Genomic DNA, 19,899 nt, shown 5'->3' with positions numbered 1-19,899 from the left:
TATGAATAATTTTGATTAATATTACTTACAGTCGCAGCTGCAAGGCAGTGGGAAAAGAAGTCGAATTACCTAAGAATTGTTTTGGACCGTCGAAGATTTGTTACTATTGCGATTCGCTTTGGACAAATGTAGATAATAGGATTCGAATAGTACCCGGCAAAAAACCGTCATATTCGATCCGGAAACTTTTGCGCAACGCTGAAAATCGCGTTGGACGTTTACCAAAAGTTCGTGCAACACTTTTGAAAAAGTGCAGCAAGAAACCAGAAAACAAGATGATTATTCAATGCTCGGTCTGTTTAATGAAGACGAAAATTCCTTTTAAGAAACCCGAAAGAACAAAACCGCCCGCGCCGAAAATTGTGGAAGCCAAAGTTTCTAAGGGTAAAAAGAAGAAAAAGCCAAAGGACAAAACGGCTGGTTTAAAAATACCTCAAAAAATTAGGACACCGTTGAATGTTGAAAGTGATGAAACCGAAGACGCTCCTGCTTTAGTTTTAACTACGACTGGATTTAAGCGCGTGGCGGATAAAACTACGTCAACTCATAGAAAAATGTTAAAAATAAGTTCAAAGCCTTCGGTCTCCGTGTCAAAATTAAAGAAGTCAAACATCGCAAAACTCAAAAATGCGCTGACTAAGAGTACTGTACCTTCGAAAAAGAGTAGCTTACACAGTTTTTTGAAAGAGCTTTGTTAACATTTTCTGTTTCATTTTAAATAACAAAATACTAAAAGTTCTGTTATTCCTGTTTCATCTCAAAAATGCATATGTAATATATTTTATGGGTTTTTGGTAAGATAAGTTTGTAAGACTGTGACGCATTAAAGATATACATATGTTTATATCCCTCGTTGATTCTTTCTTAAAATATGTTCTCTATATAATATTTTATAAATAAAATAAATAGATCATAAAGCCACACACGTTTTAAGTCTTCTCAAATATCGAAATTATCTTCGAAAATATTTAATTCCAACCTTATTCCAGAGGGATCTGCTTTCGCACTACCTGTAAGCATATAAAGACATTTTTTTTTTCAAACATACTATACACAAAATACTTATACTATTCCATGCTCAAATAATGAATCCCATTCCCTTCCAAGGTATAAATCTATTTTGTTTCTATGCATGCGATTTTATTAGTCGTTCAAAACTGCACAGTTAGTCACCTGAATGCACGCCTTGAGGTAATCCTGCTCGGACATTTCCTGACCCTTAGCAGGTGGGACTTTTCCCCGGCGGCGCAATTCTTGCTTCGCGTCGTTCAAATCAAAGATGGCCACGGGGTCCAGCTTGGCCTTAAGTACGAGGCCCGCCAAGTACTCAATGTAGTGCTGCCTGCGGGGAAAAGTGCCCATTTTAATCTCCCCCTAATTTTCATTTACCTCGGCCATATCTGCTCTGTAGTGTTCCGGATCCCGACCGTACCAGTTTGGTGGTAATTTCAAACCGGCACGTTTTACGCAAGTCTCTAGATCGTCTACGTTCATCAGATCAAGTGGCTCCAGTTTGTTAGAACGAATCTTTCGCACTAGATACTCCACGTAATGGATCCTGTACAGTGCCGACAATATATACACGATACTTGAACAAACCTAACAGTTTTGCAAATTCTGTACACCGACTTCTTCACTGTCAATGACGTCAGTGAATTTGACTCCACAAAAAGGACAAAAAATATTCGAACAATAAACTTTGACGTTTCAAACTAAGTAAGTTACCGATCGAGGGCTATATTAAGAGCCTCATATTTTACCTGCATAATCCAGCATGACCTTCTATGACGTCGGAATTACAAACTGCATCAACAACGCCACCTGGCGTCTCTTTCTGCAACTGTACTTTGCATTTACGTTCACCGACTGGGCCTTCTACGTCATACTCGATTTTGTTATCTTTCAGCAGTTGCTGCAGCTGTGCCGGTTCTTTGTCCCGTAGATAAAACAGGCAGTTTCGTGGATGATGGGCATGAAGACCCAATTTTGCACAGTACGCACTTATATTGCATTTTGCACCCATCATAAATGCTTTTCCACAGCCGCAACAAAACTCGTACTTGCACTGACTGCAAGTAAAGTGCATACAGCCTGGAAGGAAGTTCAGTTCAATTTTTAAAAATATATCCTTGATTCCCATGACTTTACCAATAATTATCAACTGTTGAGAAAGTCGATATAAAAAGAAAATGTCTTACCACCACGAGACAAGGAATATCGAAATTTGCATTTTGGACAATCAATACCATTGTCTGCCATGTGTTTAGCCAATCCGGCTGCTTGATTGTCAGGATCATTTTCTTCCTTCCAAGCAGCAAACTGTTCACAGGTTATTCCCTCGTGTTGTTTTTCCCACTGGAAATAATTCACTCGGTATTTCTATTCTCTGTATGCTAATTTATTTAAATACGTACAGGCTGACGGCAGAAAGCACACGTGACAGATCGACAGTCTGGACAGATCAGACGCTTCTGATGTGGATCTGCATAAAATCCACTGGAGCACTGTTACCGAGCGAGAACAAAAGTACGTGTCAAAAGCCATACAAATAGATGTAATAACACAACGGACGCCTTGTTTTACCTGAACGCACCACTTGAAGTGGGGATCCTGCATTAATGTCCTGTCTCTTAATTTCCTTTGAAAGAGTTCATGAATCGGCGGGTCCAGGAGAGACTTCAATTGGATATCCAGAATGCTGAAATACTCCAGGACGTCGTCCTCACTGGCGTCTCTGAGGTCTGGTTCCTTGCAGTACGGACAGACGGCGTCCGTGATGCTGCGGTCGCTTATTTGAATCGTGAAATAATTTTTGGCGCAATCGTTGCAGCAACGGTGGACGCATCTGAGCATGGATATCATCTAATGATGAAATTAAAAATTATATTTATTAATTGTGTTAATCAGATGAAGGTTAGTTTTTTTATTTTTTTTTATTTACCTGACTCATGGCAAAACGGCCCGTGCAGAGCTCGCACTCTTGCTGTAGAAAGGCTAAAGCCGCCTCCACACTGGAACATTCCTTCGCGGCGTGCAATGCTTCTTCGTCTTCAAACTTCAGAGCCAAGAGACTCGCTGCAACTTCAGCTTCGTCGTAGTTCGAGACGCGACCTTCGGCCAACAAGCGACGTGCGGTTCTCTGAACAAAGAACAAATGATTGTATTAACGAATGAAGTCATTGTGACTATCTTGTTTTGCTCGATGGTAAATATTGACGTGAAGTTTATTAGCCGTCGTGCTAGACGAGTTAATTATTTAATTGGAAACTTCACTGTTCTTGGTTCCTGAAATTTTGATAAGATGTCAATTCAACGTTTACGAAAGAGAAATGAAAGGAAAAATAAAGACACCAACGTCTAGAAACGAGCTCTCGATAACACAGAACGATTTGTCCTGGATCGATCGTTAATGATTATCAGTGTAATGATTTTCTGCAAGTGGCCTTTTTTGATACTGAAGTAAAGGTTTAGAAAAATATTTTTGAAAAAAATATTACTGCTTTCGCTACTTCTGTGATCAATAAAGGCTCTGGTAATCTGTATAAATACCTACGTGCATGAAATAGAAAATAATGGAAATGAAGATTAAAAATTGAAAGTGGAACTCAAAATGTGTTAGTCACTCAAAAAAAATTATACTCACCGTACATAACGATTTTGTATATCGTAATGAATATACTTAAGTCTAGTATTAACAGGCACAGCAAGAAGGATCCAAGATACGTTTCGAGCTCTCGCTATCGATTTTTGAAAATTCTCGTTATTATTATTTTTATTTTTGATTTCGAGCGCTCGCTTATTTTTGAGCTGTTTGTAGACATTGGCTTGTCAATGCTGGGACAGTTGACAGTTGGCAGACAATTTGGGGGATGAGGATGACTTTTTTTCACGCGTCTACTGACCTCCCTCTCGTTTTTGGGAGATTCCTCCCGTTTTTTATGGTTGTCATCCTTCTCAACGCAATCCTTGACATTTTTGCGTTTTGCGGCCGGGACTTCGCCCTCGAATTGTTCGATGCAACTGGCCACCAACGAGAAACGCTTTTTTGGTTTTTCCTTCTGATCGCTTGTAGACGGTAATGTGTTTCGTCGTTTTGATTTTTCTGTTTCGTCGCTGATAATGGCGGTTGATTTTGGGTTTGATTTTCCGGTCGAGGATTTCGACTTTTTGGAGGTTCTAGCTTTATTTTCGAGATTCGCTCGAATTTCGAGGACTTTCGAATTTTGAGGAAAGTTTGAAAGACTTTTTATGTTTTTTTCGGTATTTTTAACGGGAATATTTTTTTGAACAATATTTATGTTTTTGGATTTTTGGTCTTTTGATTTTGCTACGGGCTCTTCTTCGGAAGATTCTCTTTCTAAATTTTCATTTTCACTGCTGTTTTGTTCTGTTACTGGAGCCGGCAAATTTGTTTCTTCGGTATTCTGTGCAGGCGCTTCTGGTATTTCTGTTTTTGGTTCTAAAGGCTCTTCTGCGTGATTAGTTTCTAAATTGTCTTCACTCTTTATTTCTGAAACACTTTCTGTATCTTCCGAATCGTAATCCGAAATTTCGGCTTTTATTTTATCCAAAGTTTTTTGAAGCTGATACTCGGCGTCTGTTAAGTCAGTTACTTTTGAGTTGTCATCCGAATCGGATTCGACACTTTGCGATATATCATCACCAATTTTTGAAATTTCGGAGCTGGTATTATCCTCTTCTACATTTTCAGAATTCTCTTGATCGTCCTCTTCAGAATATACTTCTGACTCTGTAGCATTTGAATTTTCTAAAATTTCTTCCGAAATTTCGTTTTCGGTCCCTTCCGATTCCTCGTCTTCCGAACTACTTTTGGATTCATCTAATACAATTTTTGATAGTTCGACTTCTGAAGCCTTCTTTATTTCCTTGTTTTCCGTATCTGGCTTCTTGTTGCTTTTATCCAAATTTTGAGTTTGTATTGTATTTTTTTCTGTTTCGCTACTTAAGCTCTTGTTTGCGTCAGTCAATACAGATTCTTTCGTTTCTGTTGGTTCTTTAATTACAACATTTTTGGTTTCAATTTTGTGTAATTCCAATTGTGATTTTGGAGCATTGCTCTCTGGTGTTTTTAATTTTTTTAGCATTGTTACCGATGTGATGTTTTTCGAAATTTCAGATCTTGACTTTTGTAGTGCTTTAGGAAATGCATAAATTGGCCTGGAAGTGCCCACGTCTGTTTTTCGATGAATCGCGACAGAAATCGTTTGTGACGGAATTTGCTTTTTACCTTTAAATATTGTGATTCTTGAGGTAATTGGAATTTTCAATTTTTGTGGAGGAATTGTTGATGCTTCATTTTGCATATGCGATTTTTTAACGGTGTTGTCGCTATTTTTTATTACATTTTTTGCGGATATAACAGCTATACTAGATTTTAATTTTTCTTGTGTTGGACCTCGAATAATTTCAGAAATTTGTTCAGTTTTTGATTTCTGTGGAGGTACATTTTGATTTTTATCTGTAGATTCATTTTGAACAGTTTTCTTTTGTTCGGATTTTTTTAAAACTACAGGCTTATCAATTCTGACATCCTTGTCTATAATTTTTACAGTTTTTATCTCATTTTTATTTTTTGTATCTATCGATTTTACTTCGTCACGAGCATTTTTCGACGTTACCGATTTGCTTGCAATTAATTGAGTGATTTCATTGCTTTTTGAAAAAGTCCCGCTTTTAGGTGCGCTATTAATTTTCGTACTTTTCAATTTTGACGTAAATTTTTTAACAATTTTAACCGGTGACCTTCGTCTTGTAATTTTTTTCACTGGAGAATTCGACCTGAACTTGACACGCGTTTTCGGAATTATTTTATTGCTTTTACTAAGAAATGTTTTTTTGACTTGTGCTAAATCTGCATTAACCGAACCTGTAGAAGTCGACGCGACATTTTCAGAAGTAACTACAATTTTTGGTACTTCATCAAATACATTTTTCATATTGGAACTATCATCCTGACTGATACTATCAATATCTATTGCCTTAGCGATTTCCAATAATGGCGCAGAACCATTGACAGCAATCATGGGCGATTCCGAAATTTTAATTTCAAACGTACCAGACGCTTCACTAGTAATTTCAACAATATCCGTAGTTACATTTTCAAAATTAGAACTTGCGATTTGTGCATCAATTTCTTTTTTTACCGAACCCAAATTTGCTTCCGAATCATTCAAATCATTAATATTCACGCTAATAATTTTCGAATCTCTTGCTTCGCTGGCCGTCGTCTGATTAATACTTTCATTAGGCGAACTGGATGCACCGGAAGTGACAACAATTTTTTCCGAAATTTTACCAATCACTTCCTTACTGTTTTCTGGAATTGATTCGAATGAATCATACGACGACACAGTACTCACTGAATCCGCAACATCAATCTCTTTTATTGATTCTGCCAACAACGGAACTTCGCCTGATTGATTATCGGAAATCGAAGAAACAATTGCCTCATTCTGATTAGAAGTTTCAGGCTGACTCAAAGAAGTAGAATTTTGTTCTGAACCAGATTCAGTAATTGTCAAAGACTTCTTCGTTACCGACGAAGTCAAAGTATCTGTAAAGGAAATATTATCGACAGTTAATTCTAACGATTCTATTTTAGATCGTTCCAATGATTTCGCGTCAATCGATTTCGATTCTCGATCTGAACTTGTTGTAGTATCAGAAGCCATTTCAACAGTTAAATTTTTATTGCCCTCAGAATCCACAATATTTTCAACTATTGTTGTTGTATCGAGACTATCCGGTTTTACAGTATCAACATTTAGTATGACAGAAGAAATCAACATTTTTGGTTCATATTCATTAAGGAGAGACGCGATTGTCTCGGAAGAATTTGCAGCCGTAGATTCAGTATCTACAGAAGCTTCGACGACCTGTGTTAATTTGTCAGAATCATTTAATGACTCCGTATTATTAACTGTTGACGTATCTCCAACAGCGACAGTCTTTCTTGGATTTTTATCTGTGGAGAGAGATGATGATTCTTGGGCAATCTCAACTGACGATTTAGATTCATTAACCGAATGATCTATAATACTAGATTTAGTATCAGCGGATGCATGATGATTAGTTGATGAAGCATGAGATTCTACGTTTTGAACAGAAGTTGATGATTTTATGTTAGGCAAACTCGAATCTATCGTGGGGACTTCCGTAATAGCTGATTTTTCAATCGCATGCATTTCATGAAGAATTAATGATTTTTCTACAGTTGCATTTTGTTCTACATTCGTATTTTGTAGTGTTCTTGATGTTGTTGTTGGTGAAACTTTGTTCGTGGATGTTGAATTTTTGTCTGAAGTTTCAACCGTGGAATTGTTAATGACTTGAATCGTGTTATCAACCTTCGAACTTACTTCAGACGACTCGAGAATCTGTGAAGCTGTGACGTTAACGGATTTAATTTCTACGTGTTCAGTTTTCAAGGGTTCCATCTGTGTTGTTGTTTCTGTTGTAGCATTAACATCAGCTGAACTCAACCTCCCATGAAGTTCCAAACTCTTGGATACAAAGTTATCCACAGCTTCGTTGTTCAACTTGTCAACGTTCACTCGTGTCGTTGCATTTCCGGGTTGTTCAGAATTCACTTGACTATAATCATTTGTCGATTCTAATTTTGCTGATTGTTCAGTGAAAGTGGCTGTCGCGTTATCAGTGGCCGTTTCTGTTTTTGTTGTGTTGACGGTATTTAAAGATACCTCAACATTTTGTTGTCTGATGTTCACATTATCAATTGTAGTTGTGGATGATTTCTGTGAATCAACTTCAACATTTACAGATGTAGATTCAACGACATCAGAATTTTGAACGTCTACTGATGAACTTTTTGAAGCTGTGACTGGATTGGTGTCAGGTGTCGTGACTGGATTGGTGTCTGGTGTTGTGATTTGATCGGTATCAGGCTCTGTGACCGGATTGGTGTCATCGGTTGTGACTGAATTGGTGTTGGATGTTCTGATTGAATTGGTATCAGGTGCTGTGATTGGATTGGTGTCAGGTGTTGTGATTGGATTGAGGTGACTCTCTGTCGTATGAGACTCTACCGTGCTAGCTTCTACAGTGCTTCTACGTACCGGCTCTACAGGTCGTTTCAGTATCATAGAAACAGAATCAACAGTTGATGATTTCTCAACAGTAGTAGAGCCTGAAGTTGTCTGATGCAATTCCACAGTTGAACTGAGTGCCGGGTTGATGGCCACTTTCTCATCAGCTGATTTAACAATAGATTCTTCAACAATGACCTCGTTCGAAGTTGCAACGTTCTTTACCTTAGTCATTTCATTTTCATTTATAATATCGGATACAGTCTCAGTCCTAAATTCTGTCGGTGATTGATTGACTTTGCTTAACGATGATGTACTTTTTATAGTCACATTCTCAACTCCTGATTCTCCACTATTTTTTGCAACTGATTCTTTGTCTTTATTCGAAGTTGAAATTGTACTTGATTCTGAAACTTTTTCATTTATTATTGTTTGCTCTCCTTGTTGTACAACTTTGTCTATTTGTTCTGACAAAGATTTGATTCCCGGAGTCTTTTTAGGGGACAGCATCTGAAGTGCCGCTGCCAATGGACCGAGTAATTGTTCCGGTAGTGATTTAACTGCTGACAACAGTTGTTCTACAGCCTCCGATCGAGGTGAATCAACTGATTCTGATAATGGCAGCGGTGTTTTTGGTTTTTCAGAAGTTGAGTTATTGTTTGATATATTTGATTGTTCATTGGACTTCAGTTGAAGTGGAACAACTTCAATACCGCTTAAAGTTTTAGCTTCTGTGCGAACTTCTTCAGATTTTGGTTCAATAACTTTTTTCGAATTTTTCAAAATCGTTTCGATCGTTTCTGGGCTTTTTTCTCCTGCTGATTCTGGTATCAATTCAGGACCAGCTGTCATTGCTTGTGTAGTTGAATTTGAAGTTGTTGATTCTAAACTACTACCTGCACTTTCCTTGGCAATTTCTTTCGGCTCGGAAAAGTTGATGTTTTCAACAGCAAAATTATTTTCGGGTATTTCTTTTTGAACTTCAATTGCCCCGGATGCAGTTGATACCTCAGGAATTTGACTTTTATTCTTATCAATATTTAAGAGCTGTCCAGTTATCACGGGTTCTGCTGTCGCTTCAATATTATCAACACTTGGTCCAGAAACGGTGATTTCATTTTCGAATAAATTTTCTTTTAACGGCGTTTCCGGCTGAAAACCAATTTTGTCTTTCTCCTTGTTTACTTCAGTTTTCGCGAATGTTTCGGCAATAGCATCTTTTAATTTAATTCCATCATTTACAGGTATAAACACTTTTGAATCATCAACTTGCTCATCTACACTTTTTTCAATCAGCACTCGATCACTCATTGGTTCTTTAGCAGCCTTAACTTTTTCATTTTTCTTATCTTCAGCTCTTATCACTTCATCAGAATCTCCAACCGGTTCTTGCTCATTAATCATTGCTCCCTCATTATCAGTTTTTATTTTTTCCGCCAAATCCAACGTCTCTTTATCATTTTCAACCGATGACTCAATACGCGAATCATTATTCGAAGAGTCTGACGTTACATTTTTTATCAACGTAGAATCAACTTTCTTCGTTCTCGCTGGTGACTCAAGTACCCGAGCTGATTCTAGTGTGTATTTCTCGTCTTGTCTCGATTCATGATTCTGTCTTTCCTGGGTTTTGACAGTGACTGTACCTTTCTCAATTTCAAAATCCTGAAAGGTCCTCGGTACCATCCGTTTATCAATATGAACAACCCCGCTCACGATGCTATCGAAACTGTTGAATAAATCCGACTGATTTCGATTTGCATCATCATCAACCGGTTCTACCTCCAGCTGCCAATTGTCAGTGAGTTCCTTCAGGGCCGCCAATTGCTGTTGAAAGTCCGCCTGCAACGCCACGAAATTCTCATCTATGGGAGACATTACCTGCTTCTTGGCTTCCGAATCCAACCCCTCCTGAACCTGTTCGAAACCCCCAGTTAAACCACCGACCGCCCCCGCTACATCTGACAGACAAACAAAAACATTAACAAAATAGCGATACAGCTCTCGACTATAGACAAAACAACAACGAAGCGTTTGAATAGAAATTTTTTTTCTAATTTTTATTTCATTACCTTCACGCGGTGCAGCCTCCTCGTTTTCCACCCCAACCGGCGGACCCCAAATTCTCATTAAAAAAGGTTTCAATTGATTCTTTTGCAATTCCAATAAAGCCGCATCCTCGCTACCCGCATTATTATCAAGAGCTTTTATCACATCAGCCATTGGATAATTACCCTTCGCCATTATTTCTGCACACTGTAAGAAGATCATGCCCAATGTATTAATTTCAACATTCTAGTAAACTTTATTCAACACTTATCCGGCAATTGCAATTGGGGCTATAAATACCTTGCGCTGTCGACGTTGCACTGCGTTGGCCACAGCTGTCCACACTTCGCCTTTCGACGATCTAAGCGCGTCCTTTGACTCTGCTTGAGAAAGAATTCCAATATTATTATTTTCATTCTTCTCCTTCCCTTGAGTCGACACCAAAACCTGAACGGTTTCTATTAAATGTGGCCATTGGGTTTTCAACCATTCGATTGGACTTGCCGCACCCTGGGCTAAGGCAACCTGAACGTCGTCGGCTGAGAAACCCTGTCTTTCGCCTTCCCGCAAAAGTTCAACCAATTCCAATCCTTGCCTTGTCAAAGTTGACATACCCTGCGAAGTTGAATTAGGAATTGCTTCGACGTATCTTGACTGGCTGGGCTCCTGCGAACAAAAAATTTTCAAAATTTTTTATCCGATCGTACGTTTCACAGTACACGTGGAACAAAATTCACTGCAAATGAAAAAAAAGAAGCATTGTTGTCACGTTGAAATATGTCCTGGTTCGTTTACCAAACTTTACACATTGGTTGTATGTTGAAAGTTGATACAACGAATGAATTTATTTCTTTTCCATATGAACACACGTGACATGTGTATTTTTCAACATAAAAAATACATTAGGAAAATCGAAGCTGCGACACGTTGATACGTATACAATAATTTTTACATTAATGTAAATGTTGATGTGTAGAATGACAGCCATTGGAATATTAATAACGCACGCGTGATAAAATATTTTGTTATTCGCTATACGCTTAAAAAAAAGTCTGGCTAAGTTCACACCGAGGCCAAAAAGAAAATTCAACGATAAGTATGCACCTTAAGGTTGACGCAATGGTAGCGGGTTGAAAAAACTCAACAGTATAAGCAAATAACACCCAAGACATGGGGGTCAAACAATTTTTACCCTAGAATGATAATATTGATGGGAGTCAATGGAGTTTCTTCGGGTCCAATCACGACTTGATAATGATTTCGATTGGTGTTGATAATGTTGATGATGAACCGGTCGTGGATATAAATCAGGACTGTTGATGAAACTGGTTCCGTCCTAAAACACACGCTCGATTCGTTCCTTACTAATAAATACTGGATATTGTAAATGTTGAAAATTTTTTTTATCTCAACCATAATATTTAATTAACATTTAATTATACCGACAAACTAATAATGTACCTCCGAATCGCTATCCTGATAGTACATTAAACCTTTGGGTGCAGCCAACGATGTAGATCTTCTCAACGTTCCACTTCCTCTGGAGGGAAGTATGTCGTAGGTCTGGAATATATAGATATTTTTTGACATTACGGTATTTTGTGTATTTTTAATTTACGTAACAAAAATTTACTCGACTAATGCTAATTTTTTGCATTAATTTTTCGTTTTTAAAAATGTCAACCCATCAACTTTAACTTTTCAACCATATTCACCTGCGTTGAAATACTTTGAGGCGGAGGTGAAGTTCCGGTTGAAACCGAAGTACCTTTGCTGGTTAGACTTTTCATTGAAATGGATCTCTCTAGTTTCGTTGTCATCTCGTTTTCCGGTGGGGATGTTCCCGTACCGGTTGAAATGGATTTATTTGACGAGGGAACGGTAATGGGTTCGGATGTCTTCTTATCATTTCTTTTGGACGCGTTTGACTGAGGAGGTGGTGACGTGGACTCAGACGTGTGTTTCCTTGGCATTTCCGGTGACGCAGTTGGGGATCCAATTGGGGAAGTGGAGGTTGATATATGTCTGATCATAGAAACTTCAGACGATGGAGGAGGAGAAGTTGAAATTCCGTGAGAAATCAAAATTTTTGAATTCAAACTTGTTGATGGAATTTCAGTGTCTTCGGCTGAACACTCTGCAAAAAGCAGATGAAGATAACAAATCAGTTCGAGAGCGAGACAATTTTTTTGATAATTTGTATATTTTGATTAAGGGATAAAAATGTCCAATTTATGATTGGTCAAGAATACTGACCAAATGCACAATCGTGCTCGAGATTCACGGTTGCCATTGCTTGAATGAATAATAAAGGATTTTGTAAAAAATTTGGTTGTTTCTCCATTTTCAAAAATCGACATCCGTATTTTCAAATACGATTATGCATTTGGTATACACGTGGCGTTACGCACGATATATTTTCCAGGCTCTTTATTATTCATTCAAGTGATACATCGACAGAAACAATTATAAGTGTCATTCGGGACTGAAAAGTGGGAGATTGATTGTCAAAAGATACAAAACGGGGGATCTGACTGTTCAATCAGGTGGGAGATTAATCGTAACACGTGAGAAGAGCAGTAACAAGTAGGTATGAAAATGAGATACGTACAAAAAGAAGAGAAAAAGATGAAAAAAATAAATAAATAAATAAATCTCTCGATGAAACTGACGCATTGAGAATGACGTAGGTACGTGAGCGACCTATCGCGTCTTCTTCAGGATTCTAGGGAACACACTTTGAATAAAGTGACGTCACTTGGGTAACTTGGTGCCAAAGGAAAAGCTGATCTTTCGCCTGATTCTACCTTTATTCTTGGCTGAGCTGCTGTCGCCACTTTCCTCGCTGTTCGAGACCTTGAGGTTGCTCATCTTCTTATCGAGGTCAGGACTGGGTTCACTGATGTTGCTTGCATTGCTGCGATTGCTGGCGTTGCTGGGATTGGTTGAATTTGATCCTGATTGGTTGTCACTACTGGGTGGCAGAGCGCTGCTCCTTGTTTTACAGCAAACAACGCAAACACGGTCCTTGGCCTCATTGATGAACGTGCAGTGTTCACAGGCCCATTCCTCGCTCAGGACATTTGACAAGGATTTCAAGTCCGCCTGAACATCCGTTTTCATTGCTGGAACATCCTCGACCTTCTTTGGTTCAGGTTTCGCTGTTTGGACCGGTTCGAAAATTAGAGGTGGTTTCTGAACTTCTGAACCCTGAACACCCTGTGAGGTCTCAAGCCTGAATCCTTGATAGGTGTCTTGGGCAGGTGAAGAAATTTGAGGTTGTTTTTGTTCAGGGTTTTTTTCTAATGGCTTTAAATCTGAATGGGATTCTTCCCAAACTTGAGGTCGAATTTTTTCAGGAGTTTTGGGACTGAACTTGGAATCCAGACTGTCCGACTCGAAGGACGATCTCCTGGGGCTTCTTAAGGTTCTTTTGTCAGCGTGGTCCAGGTCGTCCGATTCGGAGTTCAGGGTGCTTCTTCTTGTCAACGTTTTTCTCTTGTCTATTTCGTTGTCCCGCCTGACGCTTCTGGGTAAAGATGATCTGTCATGATCTACGTAGTCGTCGGAAGAGCTGTTGAGCTTGGGACGTGTCCTGGCAAAGTTAGATCTTCGATCCGAACCATCTTCATCCGTACTCTGTCTTCGTCGACTTCGAGAATTTCCATTTTGAGCCTTGACCTCTCTTTGGGATTGATTTGACCTTTGATCCTCGTGGATCTTCCTGGCTCGTCTGTCATCGTCCGATTCCAATCTTTGCCTAGAGGTCAGTGAGTTCCTTTCAAGGTCATCCGAGTCAAAATTCCTAGAGGACATAGAATCCTGTCTACTAGGTCGAATCTCAGATCGTCGATCATCCAGATTGTGGATTCTGTCCTCGGACCTCCATTTACTGAAAATCATTAAAAATTCAATACCGGAAACGACGCTGAAGTCATTTCAACATTACTTTCACCATTTATCTTAGATATACCTTTGATGACTCCTGCTAGGAAGAGTCCTAGTCCCTTCATCATCCTGATACACTCTAGGTCTGCTCCTGGTCAGACTACCTCGTCTCATGCTCCTAGACCCACGAGACAGCCGATCATCAAAGTCTGATTCCTCCGAATTCTCAGAGCTCGCATCAGACGGTGACCCTGGTGACCTCCTGGACCTGGACCTGGACGCCACTGATTTTCTAGACTTCAGGCTCGGCGATGGCGAAGCAGCCCTGGATCTTCTACTAGATTTCAAACTCCTAGCAGGACTATGAGCCCGCGACAATGTTCCTGGGTAGTGAGGAGGCAGCATCTGGGACGGATGATACCCCATAGGATAACCCCAAACTGGTGGATGATGTAGACTCAACGTCGACCCACCCAAAGGAGCGTCCCAAGGACTTGCTGAAGGGTACCACATCATAGGCATCCCACCGGGACCAAGATGTGCCATGGACTGTGCCTGAGATCAAGATTCAGAATTGAGTACCTTACCCTAAAGGACAGTTCATCGACTGGTAATCTACCTGATGAATCCCAGGATAATTCCACATATGCGCTGCTGATAGATCACAAACACTTGCTGATTGTGTCATACTTCTGGGAGGTGGAGGTGGTGGCTTAGAAGGTGTACCTAGACCAGGTCCAGGACTATGAAGACTGGCCGGTCTAGGATTCTGCATGACGTCCCTGGGTACGTCCTTGGAGATATCAGCATGCGTATGCCTACGTCTATTCACATCCTGTGCTCTCATTGCTTCCTGATATTTTCGATATCTTTCCTAAAAATGTTCCACGCTTTGCTACATTACATCCGGTCAATCGATTTAATTATTTTTTTACCTGAAGTGTTGACATTTTATCAGCTCCTGATCCTGATCCTGACCCATCCATGGAAGCTGCGTTCAGTGATTGGGTCGATCGCGATGCGTGCATTGTTCCTTCCGGAGTAGACGGCAATGGCCTGGCCAAATTTGGGCTGGTTCTCACGTTACTTCCCAGTTTCTCGACCATCGGAAAATCCGCTGATCCTTGCTTTAACATCGCTTTTGCCTATGCGTAAAACCATCGCTGTATTTCGTGCTGCTAAAGCTCAATTAGAACTGATGATCATCATCAGTGCGTGCCAAGCACAACACTATTTTTTTCTGTTTTTGATTGCTGGTAAAGGCTGCGAAAGGTCTGAACTTCTTTTTTTTTAATCTCAAAGAATATTGTTGTTTTTGAAAATTTTTAGCGACAGTGTTAGGCGGGTTTTTTTCGAAATGATTTAAAAGGGTCACTGATGCGCGGTTGATGACCGTGCTATTTTTATGCGCTATTAAGACGTTAAATATAAACCAACTGCTTTCTTGCTGCTTTATTAGCGGAAGGTATGGAGAGTCGAATTTTTAATATTTTCAGTGAATATTGCTGAAAAGTAAAATGGATTTTTCAAAATTTCATTGTTTTATGGATTATCGTACAGCCGGAGAAATAGTCATTTGAAAAATATGCTGGGCTATTTCAGACGTTCGTTTACTGTAATAAAAATACTGTAAACGTGTTCGTAATGTGTGTAAAACTCAAATGATAATAATAATAAAAATAATAATAACAATAAAAATCATTCTACCGTATTCACCGATGTACAAATTGAAAAATAAATATTTTACAAAATCACAACTTCTGCAGCCTTTTAAGTTGTAACACTTCCAAAATGGTGATCGGGTACAGTGAATACGGCAGATTGTTTTGCAATAACGTAATATATTAAAAACAAAAACAGCAATTCGTATACAATAAAATTTCAATACAAAACAAATAAACGGCGTAATAACAATTGAAAGTGGAAACAAAAACAATAACGTAAACGATTAAGCGCTCAAATTCGTGGCCTCGGTGTGAGATACGTATCTACGATAAGTTTCCTCTTAACCTACAGCAAAGAGCAAGAAAATCGAGTTTGAGAATCTCAAGGTTTCTTATTTTCAAAAAAAAAAGCAAAAATTAATTTTAAAAAATTGTCCAAAAATCAAAATAACGTCCGTACTTCGTTCATAGGAGGACGTAGAAAAAAAATCACAAGAAACCTTGTTTCTGTCAAACCTCAAACTTATGTCGGAATTCATTAATGGATCGTGCCGAAGATCACGGCGACTGATCTATTACGTAAATCGAAGCGAATCAGTACGGATCGACGAGACGGAAGATCTGTAAGAAAACGAACGCAGCCAATTCAAATGATCTAGGCCAGGACGCAGCCTACCTGAGTAGTTCTGCGATTCCTTCGTGGTGGCGGCACCGGCGGCGTCACCAGATTTTCACCTTTGGGCGGTAACGGCGGCCTCGTCACGTTGGCCAAACTGCTGAAAACTCGTCTCCTGACGTGTCCGCGTCGCTTCGGATGCTTGTGATTCATATCGTCACAAGCCTCGCAATAGTTTTCCTTGCAGGTGTCGCATCTGGCGAATATATTATCCGAGCCGCACAGGCCGCACTTGCCTGATTGGTTTGAGATAGTGAGGGCTGGAGGTACTTTTTGAATTTGGGACTGTGGGACTGTCGTATTTCGAGAATTTTGTCCGCGGGGTGGAAACTCGATAACCTCGTAATCCGGATCACCGCAGTCGCCTGTCAGCGACGGCGGAGGACTCCTCGGGGGGGTCGGTGGACGTCGCGGCGTCTGGCTTCCTTCTCGTTGTTGTTGTTGGGTCTGTTGAAAAAAAAATGATTAACTTAATTATTAATTAGAAATTGTGTAATTATAATATATAAAAATCAAATAATAATTGATAAATAATAATAAATAAAACAAAAATAATTATTGATCTGATTTAAATTATTTTAGTGGATTTTTAATTTTCGTTTTTTTATATATAATATTTATTTAAATTAATTGTATTGTTATGCTTTACGTAGACAGATTTTTTTATTATTAATATATACGCACCACCCAGTGGGGCATGGATCGCGCCATGCGCAGCCGGGTCGACGGATTTGAAATGGCCATTGGCCGCCATCTTTCTGCTCCGGGATTCTAAAAAATTGACATTCAAAAATTATGCAACGAGCCTCAAGGTCTGAACTGTCATTGCATTACATATGCAATATACTATAGACTGTGCCACTGTCAAGAAGGTAGACTGATTCGAAGCTTAATTACGAAATGGAAACAGAATCAAATTTTAACTGAAAATAATATTTGTGTCACCAAAATTTTTATTTTACCGAATTCTTGACTCTAACACTTATATTATTTTTTGGTATTACACGTTTTGCGAAACGTTTGCATAAATGCGAGTGGGTTGTGACGAAAAGTCAAAAATTTACGTCACACGTCAACGTGGAGCTTCCTGATCGTTTCCGGAAATAGATTCCAATCGTCTGCTTCCTTTTCGCGTCACAGACACACACGCTCACGCATTATTCATACGCATGCTCAACAAGGATTTAAGTTTGTTCTAGAGCCAAAAAAATCTCACGAAATTGTGTCACTGTATTTGGGACGCTTAAGACGTTTGGTTGTTCAGAAAAAAAAATTACACAAATGGGAAGACGTTTAATGAAGTGACGTATGATTGGAGACAACAGGAAGCGTCGATTCCGGGTTGGAATGAATACGTAGATTGGAACTAATTCTAAGATTAACGAAAAATAATGGCTACGCGCCAGAAATAATTTCCCCTTCCTTGTTCGCACTCGAAAATTCGTCACAGTCTCTCAATTTTGTATTCACGTGCACTCCAAGTGGCCGTCGAAATGTATTAAAATAAAAATTTTTTTTTTCATCGATCATCATAAATTAACAAAATTTTTTTTTCACGGTTATCTAGTAAATTTAGGCCGAGTTCATACGTCGCGCGACGAGAAGGAAATTCGATGGGGTTGACAAATTTTTTCTTTGGCTTCGACAGTACAGAGGGGGGTTCAAAAATTGAAAACTAAAAATTTTGATAATAATTTAGAATACTTTTAGAGGTTTTTAGAGGTAATAAAATTTTTCTTTATATTTTCATGGGCTTTCTGTATCGATACTTTAAACTGTAATCTTGGAAAATGGATCTGTCACTTATGCTGGATTTCGCAATGATCTAGAACGCTGGCGAACTTCCGTATTCATTAACGACACCCGAATCGAATCGACCTGGTAATAGATCCGTATCAGATCGCGTAAAATTTATTTATAGTATAAAAGCCACCTAGATTCACTATAGACATCTATCTCGTACGAAGCGTGAAAGCTGGGACTTCGAAAATATAAAAACCCATCACAGAGAAAACCGTTGTAATAATTCACAAAGTAGAAAGAATTTTCGGCAATGATTCCAGAAGGTGTTCATAAAGTCACGCGATACTTGCTCAACTCATCGCTGTACATTTTTTCATTAAAAAATGAAAAAAAAAGTAAATTTTTCTATTTTACGTTTCAGCATTAAAAATCCACGATTTATCTTGTTCCCTATCGAAGCTTCCATACTGGATAGTCTATGACTAGATACAAATAATAAATCCATATATAAATGACGGGACAGATGAAAATTGCCAAAATAATTTTTTCCAAAATTTGCAAATCGAGTTATTCCTTCGAAGAAAAAAAATCAGGAAATTATTCTGATCGAGTGATCCCGTGACGAGGATGTGGGATATCGTCGATGCTGATGACGTCACTAACGCGAATTAACACTATCGTTATCACAAGCCCTCATATGGAGTGGCGTCACACACGCAGACACACGGATCAGGATTTGTTATCCTGACAAAGGATCCACTCACGCTCATCGGAGCCTCGCGGAGGATCTCGTGGTGGCTTTTTCTCGGGGCCCGGCCGGCGCAGCACTGGATTTACAATGGGCTTTTGCTGCAGACTTCGTGGTACACGGGCTAGAAGTACAGACACTATTTTGGTACCGAAGGCTGGACCGCTGCCACCATTTTCTAAGTCTCCTCGTCCGCGTAAATATATCGCGTGCCGTCGACTTAGCTTTCGCCTTGCATCTCGACTTTCGAAATTAAAGCCCCCTTCACAATGGGGCACTTGGGGGTATCTGGTGCTGACCAAGTACTTTATATATATGTATATGTGTGTTTATAGCACAATAGGAAGCTTGCGAAGCTTTTTGGCAGAATGTATTTTTTCGATAGGTGGTTTTCAGAATTTTTGAAAACGATGTAACGGCTTTTTTGAACATTAATATTTACTAGGAACCTTGTTTAAATTGCTTGACTTGCGTATCGTCAGATTTTGTTTTGGTAGTAATTTGAGCTCTAAGTGTAATTTTGAGTCTTAAAATTGATGGTTATTGTAGATGGCGCTGCTGGTGAGTTTATCCCAGGAGATTGTGGGTAGTAACGGTATTGGATGATCTTAAAAACTTGCGAATTGTAATGGTCTTTGGCCTCCTTTCTCAAAGAAAGTCTTAACAAAAGCGCATGAGTTATTTCGGAACGGACTGTGTTTAGAGCGTGATCAACTCGGGCGAATCTAAGCAATGCAATAAAACGAGATAAAGCAAATTCATGGTAGTTACAATGGAAATAGAAAAGTAGTAAAAATAGAATAGGTGATTAATTACAAGTTTTTTTCTCTTGACATTGCATTTTCATGTGACATTTTATCGGGTTTTATAGAAAATAATTTTTGAAACGTTAACTCTTTTTTAAATAATCTACGGTATCTTTTTAATACGCATTTTTATACGATTCGATATACTTCATTGAATATGATAATTGTTATTATACCTTTGATTCAATTGAGATGCAAAAATCAAAAAGTTGAATGAAAACTTGATACTCGATCATTTTATCAATAATTATATGAATAT

General features: G+C 38.9%; 1 protein-coding gene across 2 annotated transcripts; it reads right to left on the bottom strand.

Moving 5' to 3' along the window:
* Window positions 1-823: 823 nt before the first annotated feature.
* On the bottom strand, window positions 824-18,977 carry LOC107264399. Of its 2 annotated transcripts, none has more exons than XM_025081700.1 (21): window positions 18,851-18,977; window positions 17,028-17,114; window positions 16,344-16,790; window positions 14,939-15,148; window positions 14,623-14,877; window positions 14,089-14,558; window positions 12,923-14,007; window positions 11,831-12,252; window positions 11,577-11,678; window positions 11,308-11,451; window positions 10,416-10,781; window positions 10,139-10,322; window positions 3,903-10,027; window positions 2,942-3,139; window positions 2,584-2,862; window positions 2,415-2,504; window positions 2,199-2,355; window positions 1,761-2,091; window positions 1,433-1,558; window positions 1,174-1,342; window positions 824-1,010 (listed from the first exon to the last, which is right to left on the bottom strand). In XM_025081700.1, the coding sequence occupies exons 1-21, from the start codon at window positions 18,854-18,856 to the stop codon at window positions 981-983; spliced, it is 11,283 nt and encodes a 3,760-aa protein (XP_024937468.1). In that variant the 5' UTR covers window positions 18,857-18,977; the 3' UTR covers window positions 824-980. The 2 variants fall into 2 exon arrangements, with proteins under 2 accessions (XP_024937468.1, XP_024937469.1); XM_025081701.1 differs by lacking the exon at window positions 18,851-18,977 and adding an exon at window positions 17,560-17,713.
* Between the last annotated feature and the right edge of the window lie 922 nt (window positions 18,978-19,899).

This window comes from Cephus cinctus, unplaced genomic scaffold, assembly GCF_000341935.2.
Source record: "Cephus cinctus unplaced genomic scaffold, Ccin1 Ccin1_scaffold0169, whole genome shotgun sequence".
Lineage (NCBI taxonomy): Eukaryota > Metazoa > Arthropoda > Insecta > Hymenoptera > Cephidae > Cephus > Cephus cinctus.
The sequence above is the reverse complement of the archived record's forward strand: the minus strand, read 5'-3'. Positions and strand labels throughout refer to the sequence as shown.

Excerpts from the sequence above, each read along its gene's own strand:
- LOC107264399 (XM_025081700.1), bottom strand. Across the intron at positions 11,679-11,830 it reads CTCAAAGTATTTCAACGCAG|ACCTACGACATACTTCCCTC; the intron begins GTGAATATGGTT and ends TATATATTCCAG. Across the intron at positions 3,140-3,902 it reads CTCCCAAAAACGAGAGGGAG|AGAACCGCACGTCGCTTGTT; the intron begins GTCAGTAGACGC and ends TTCTTTGTTCAG.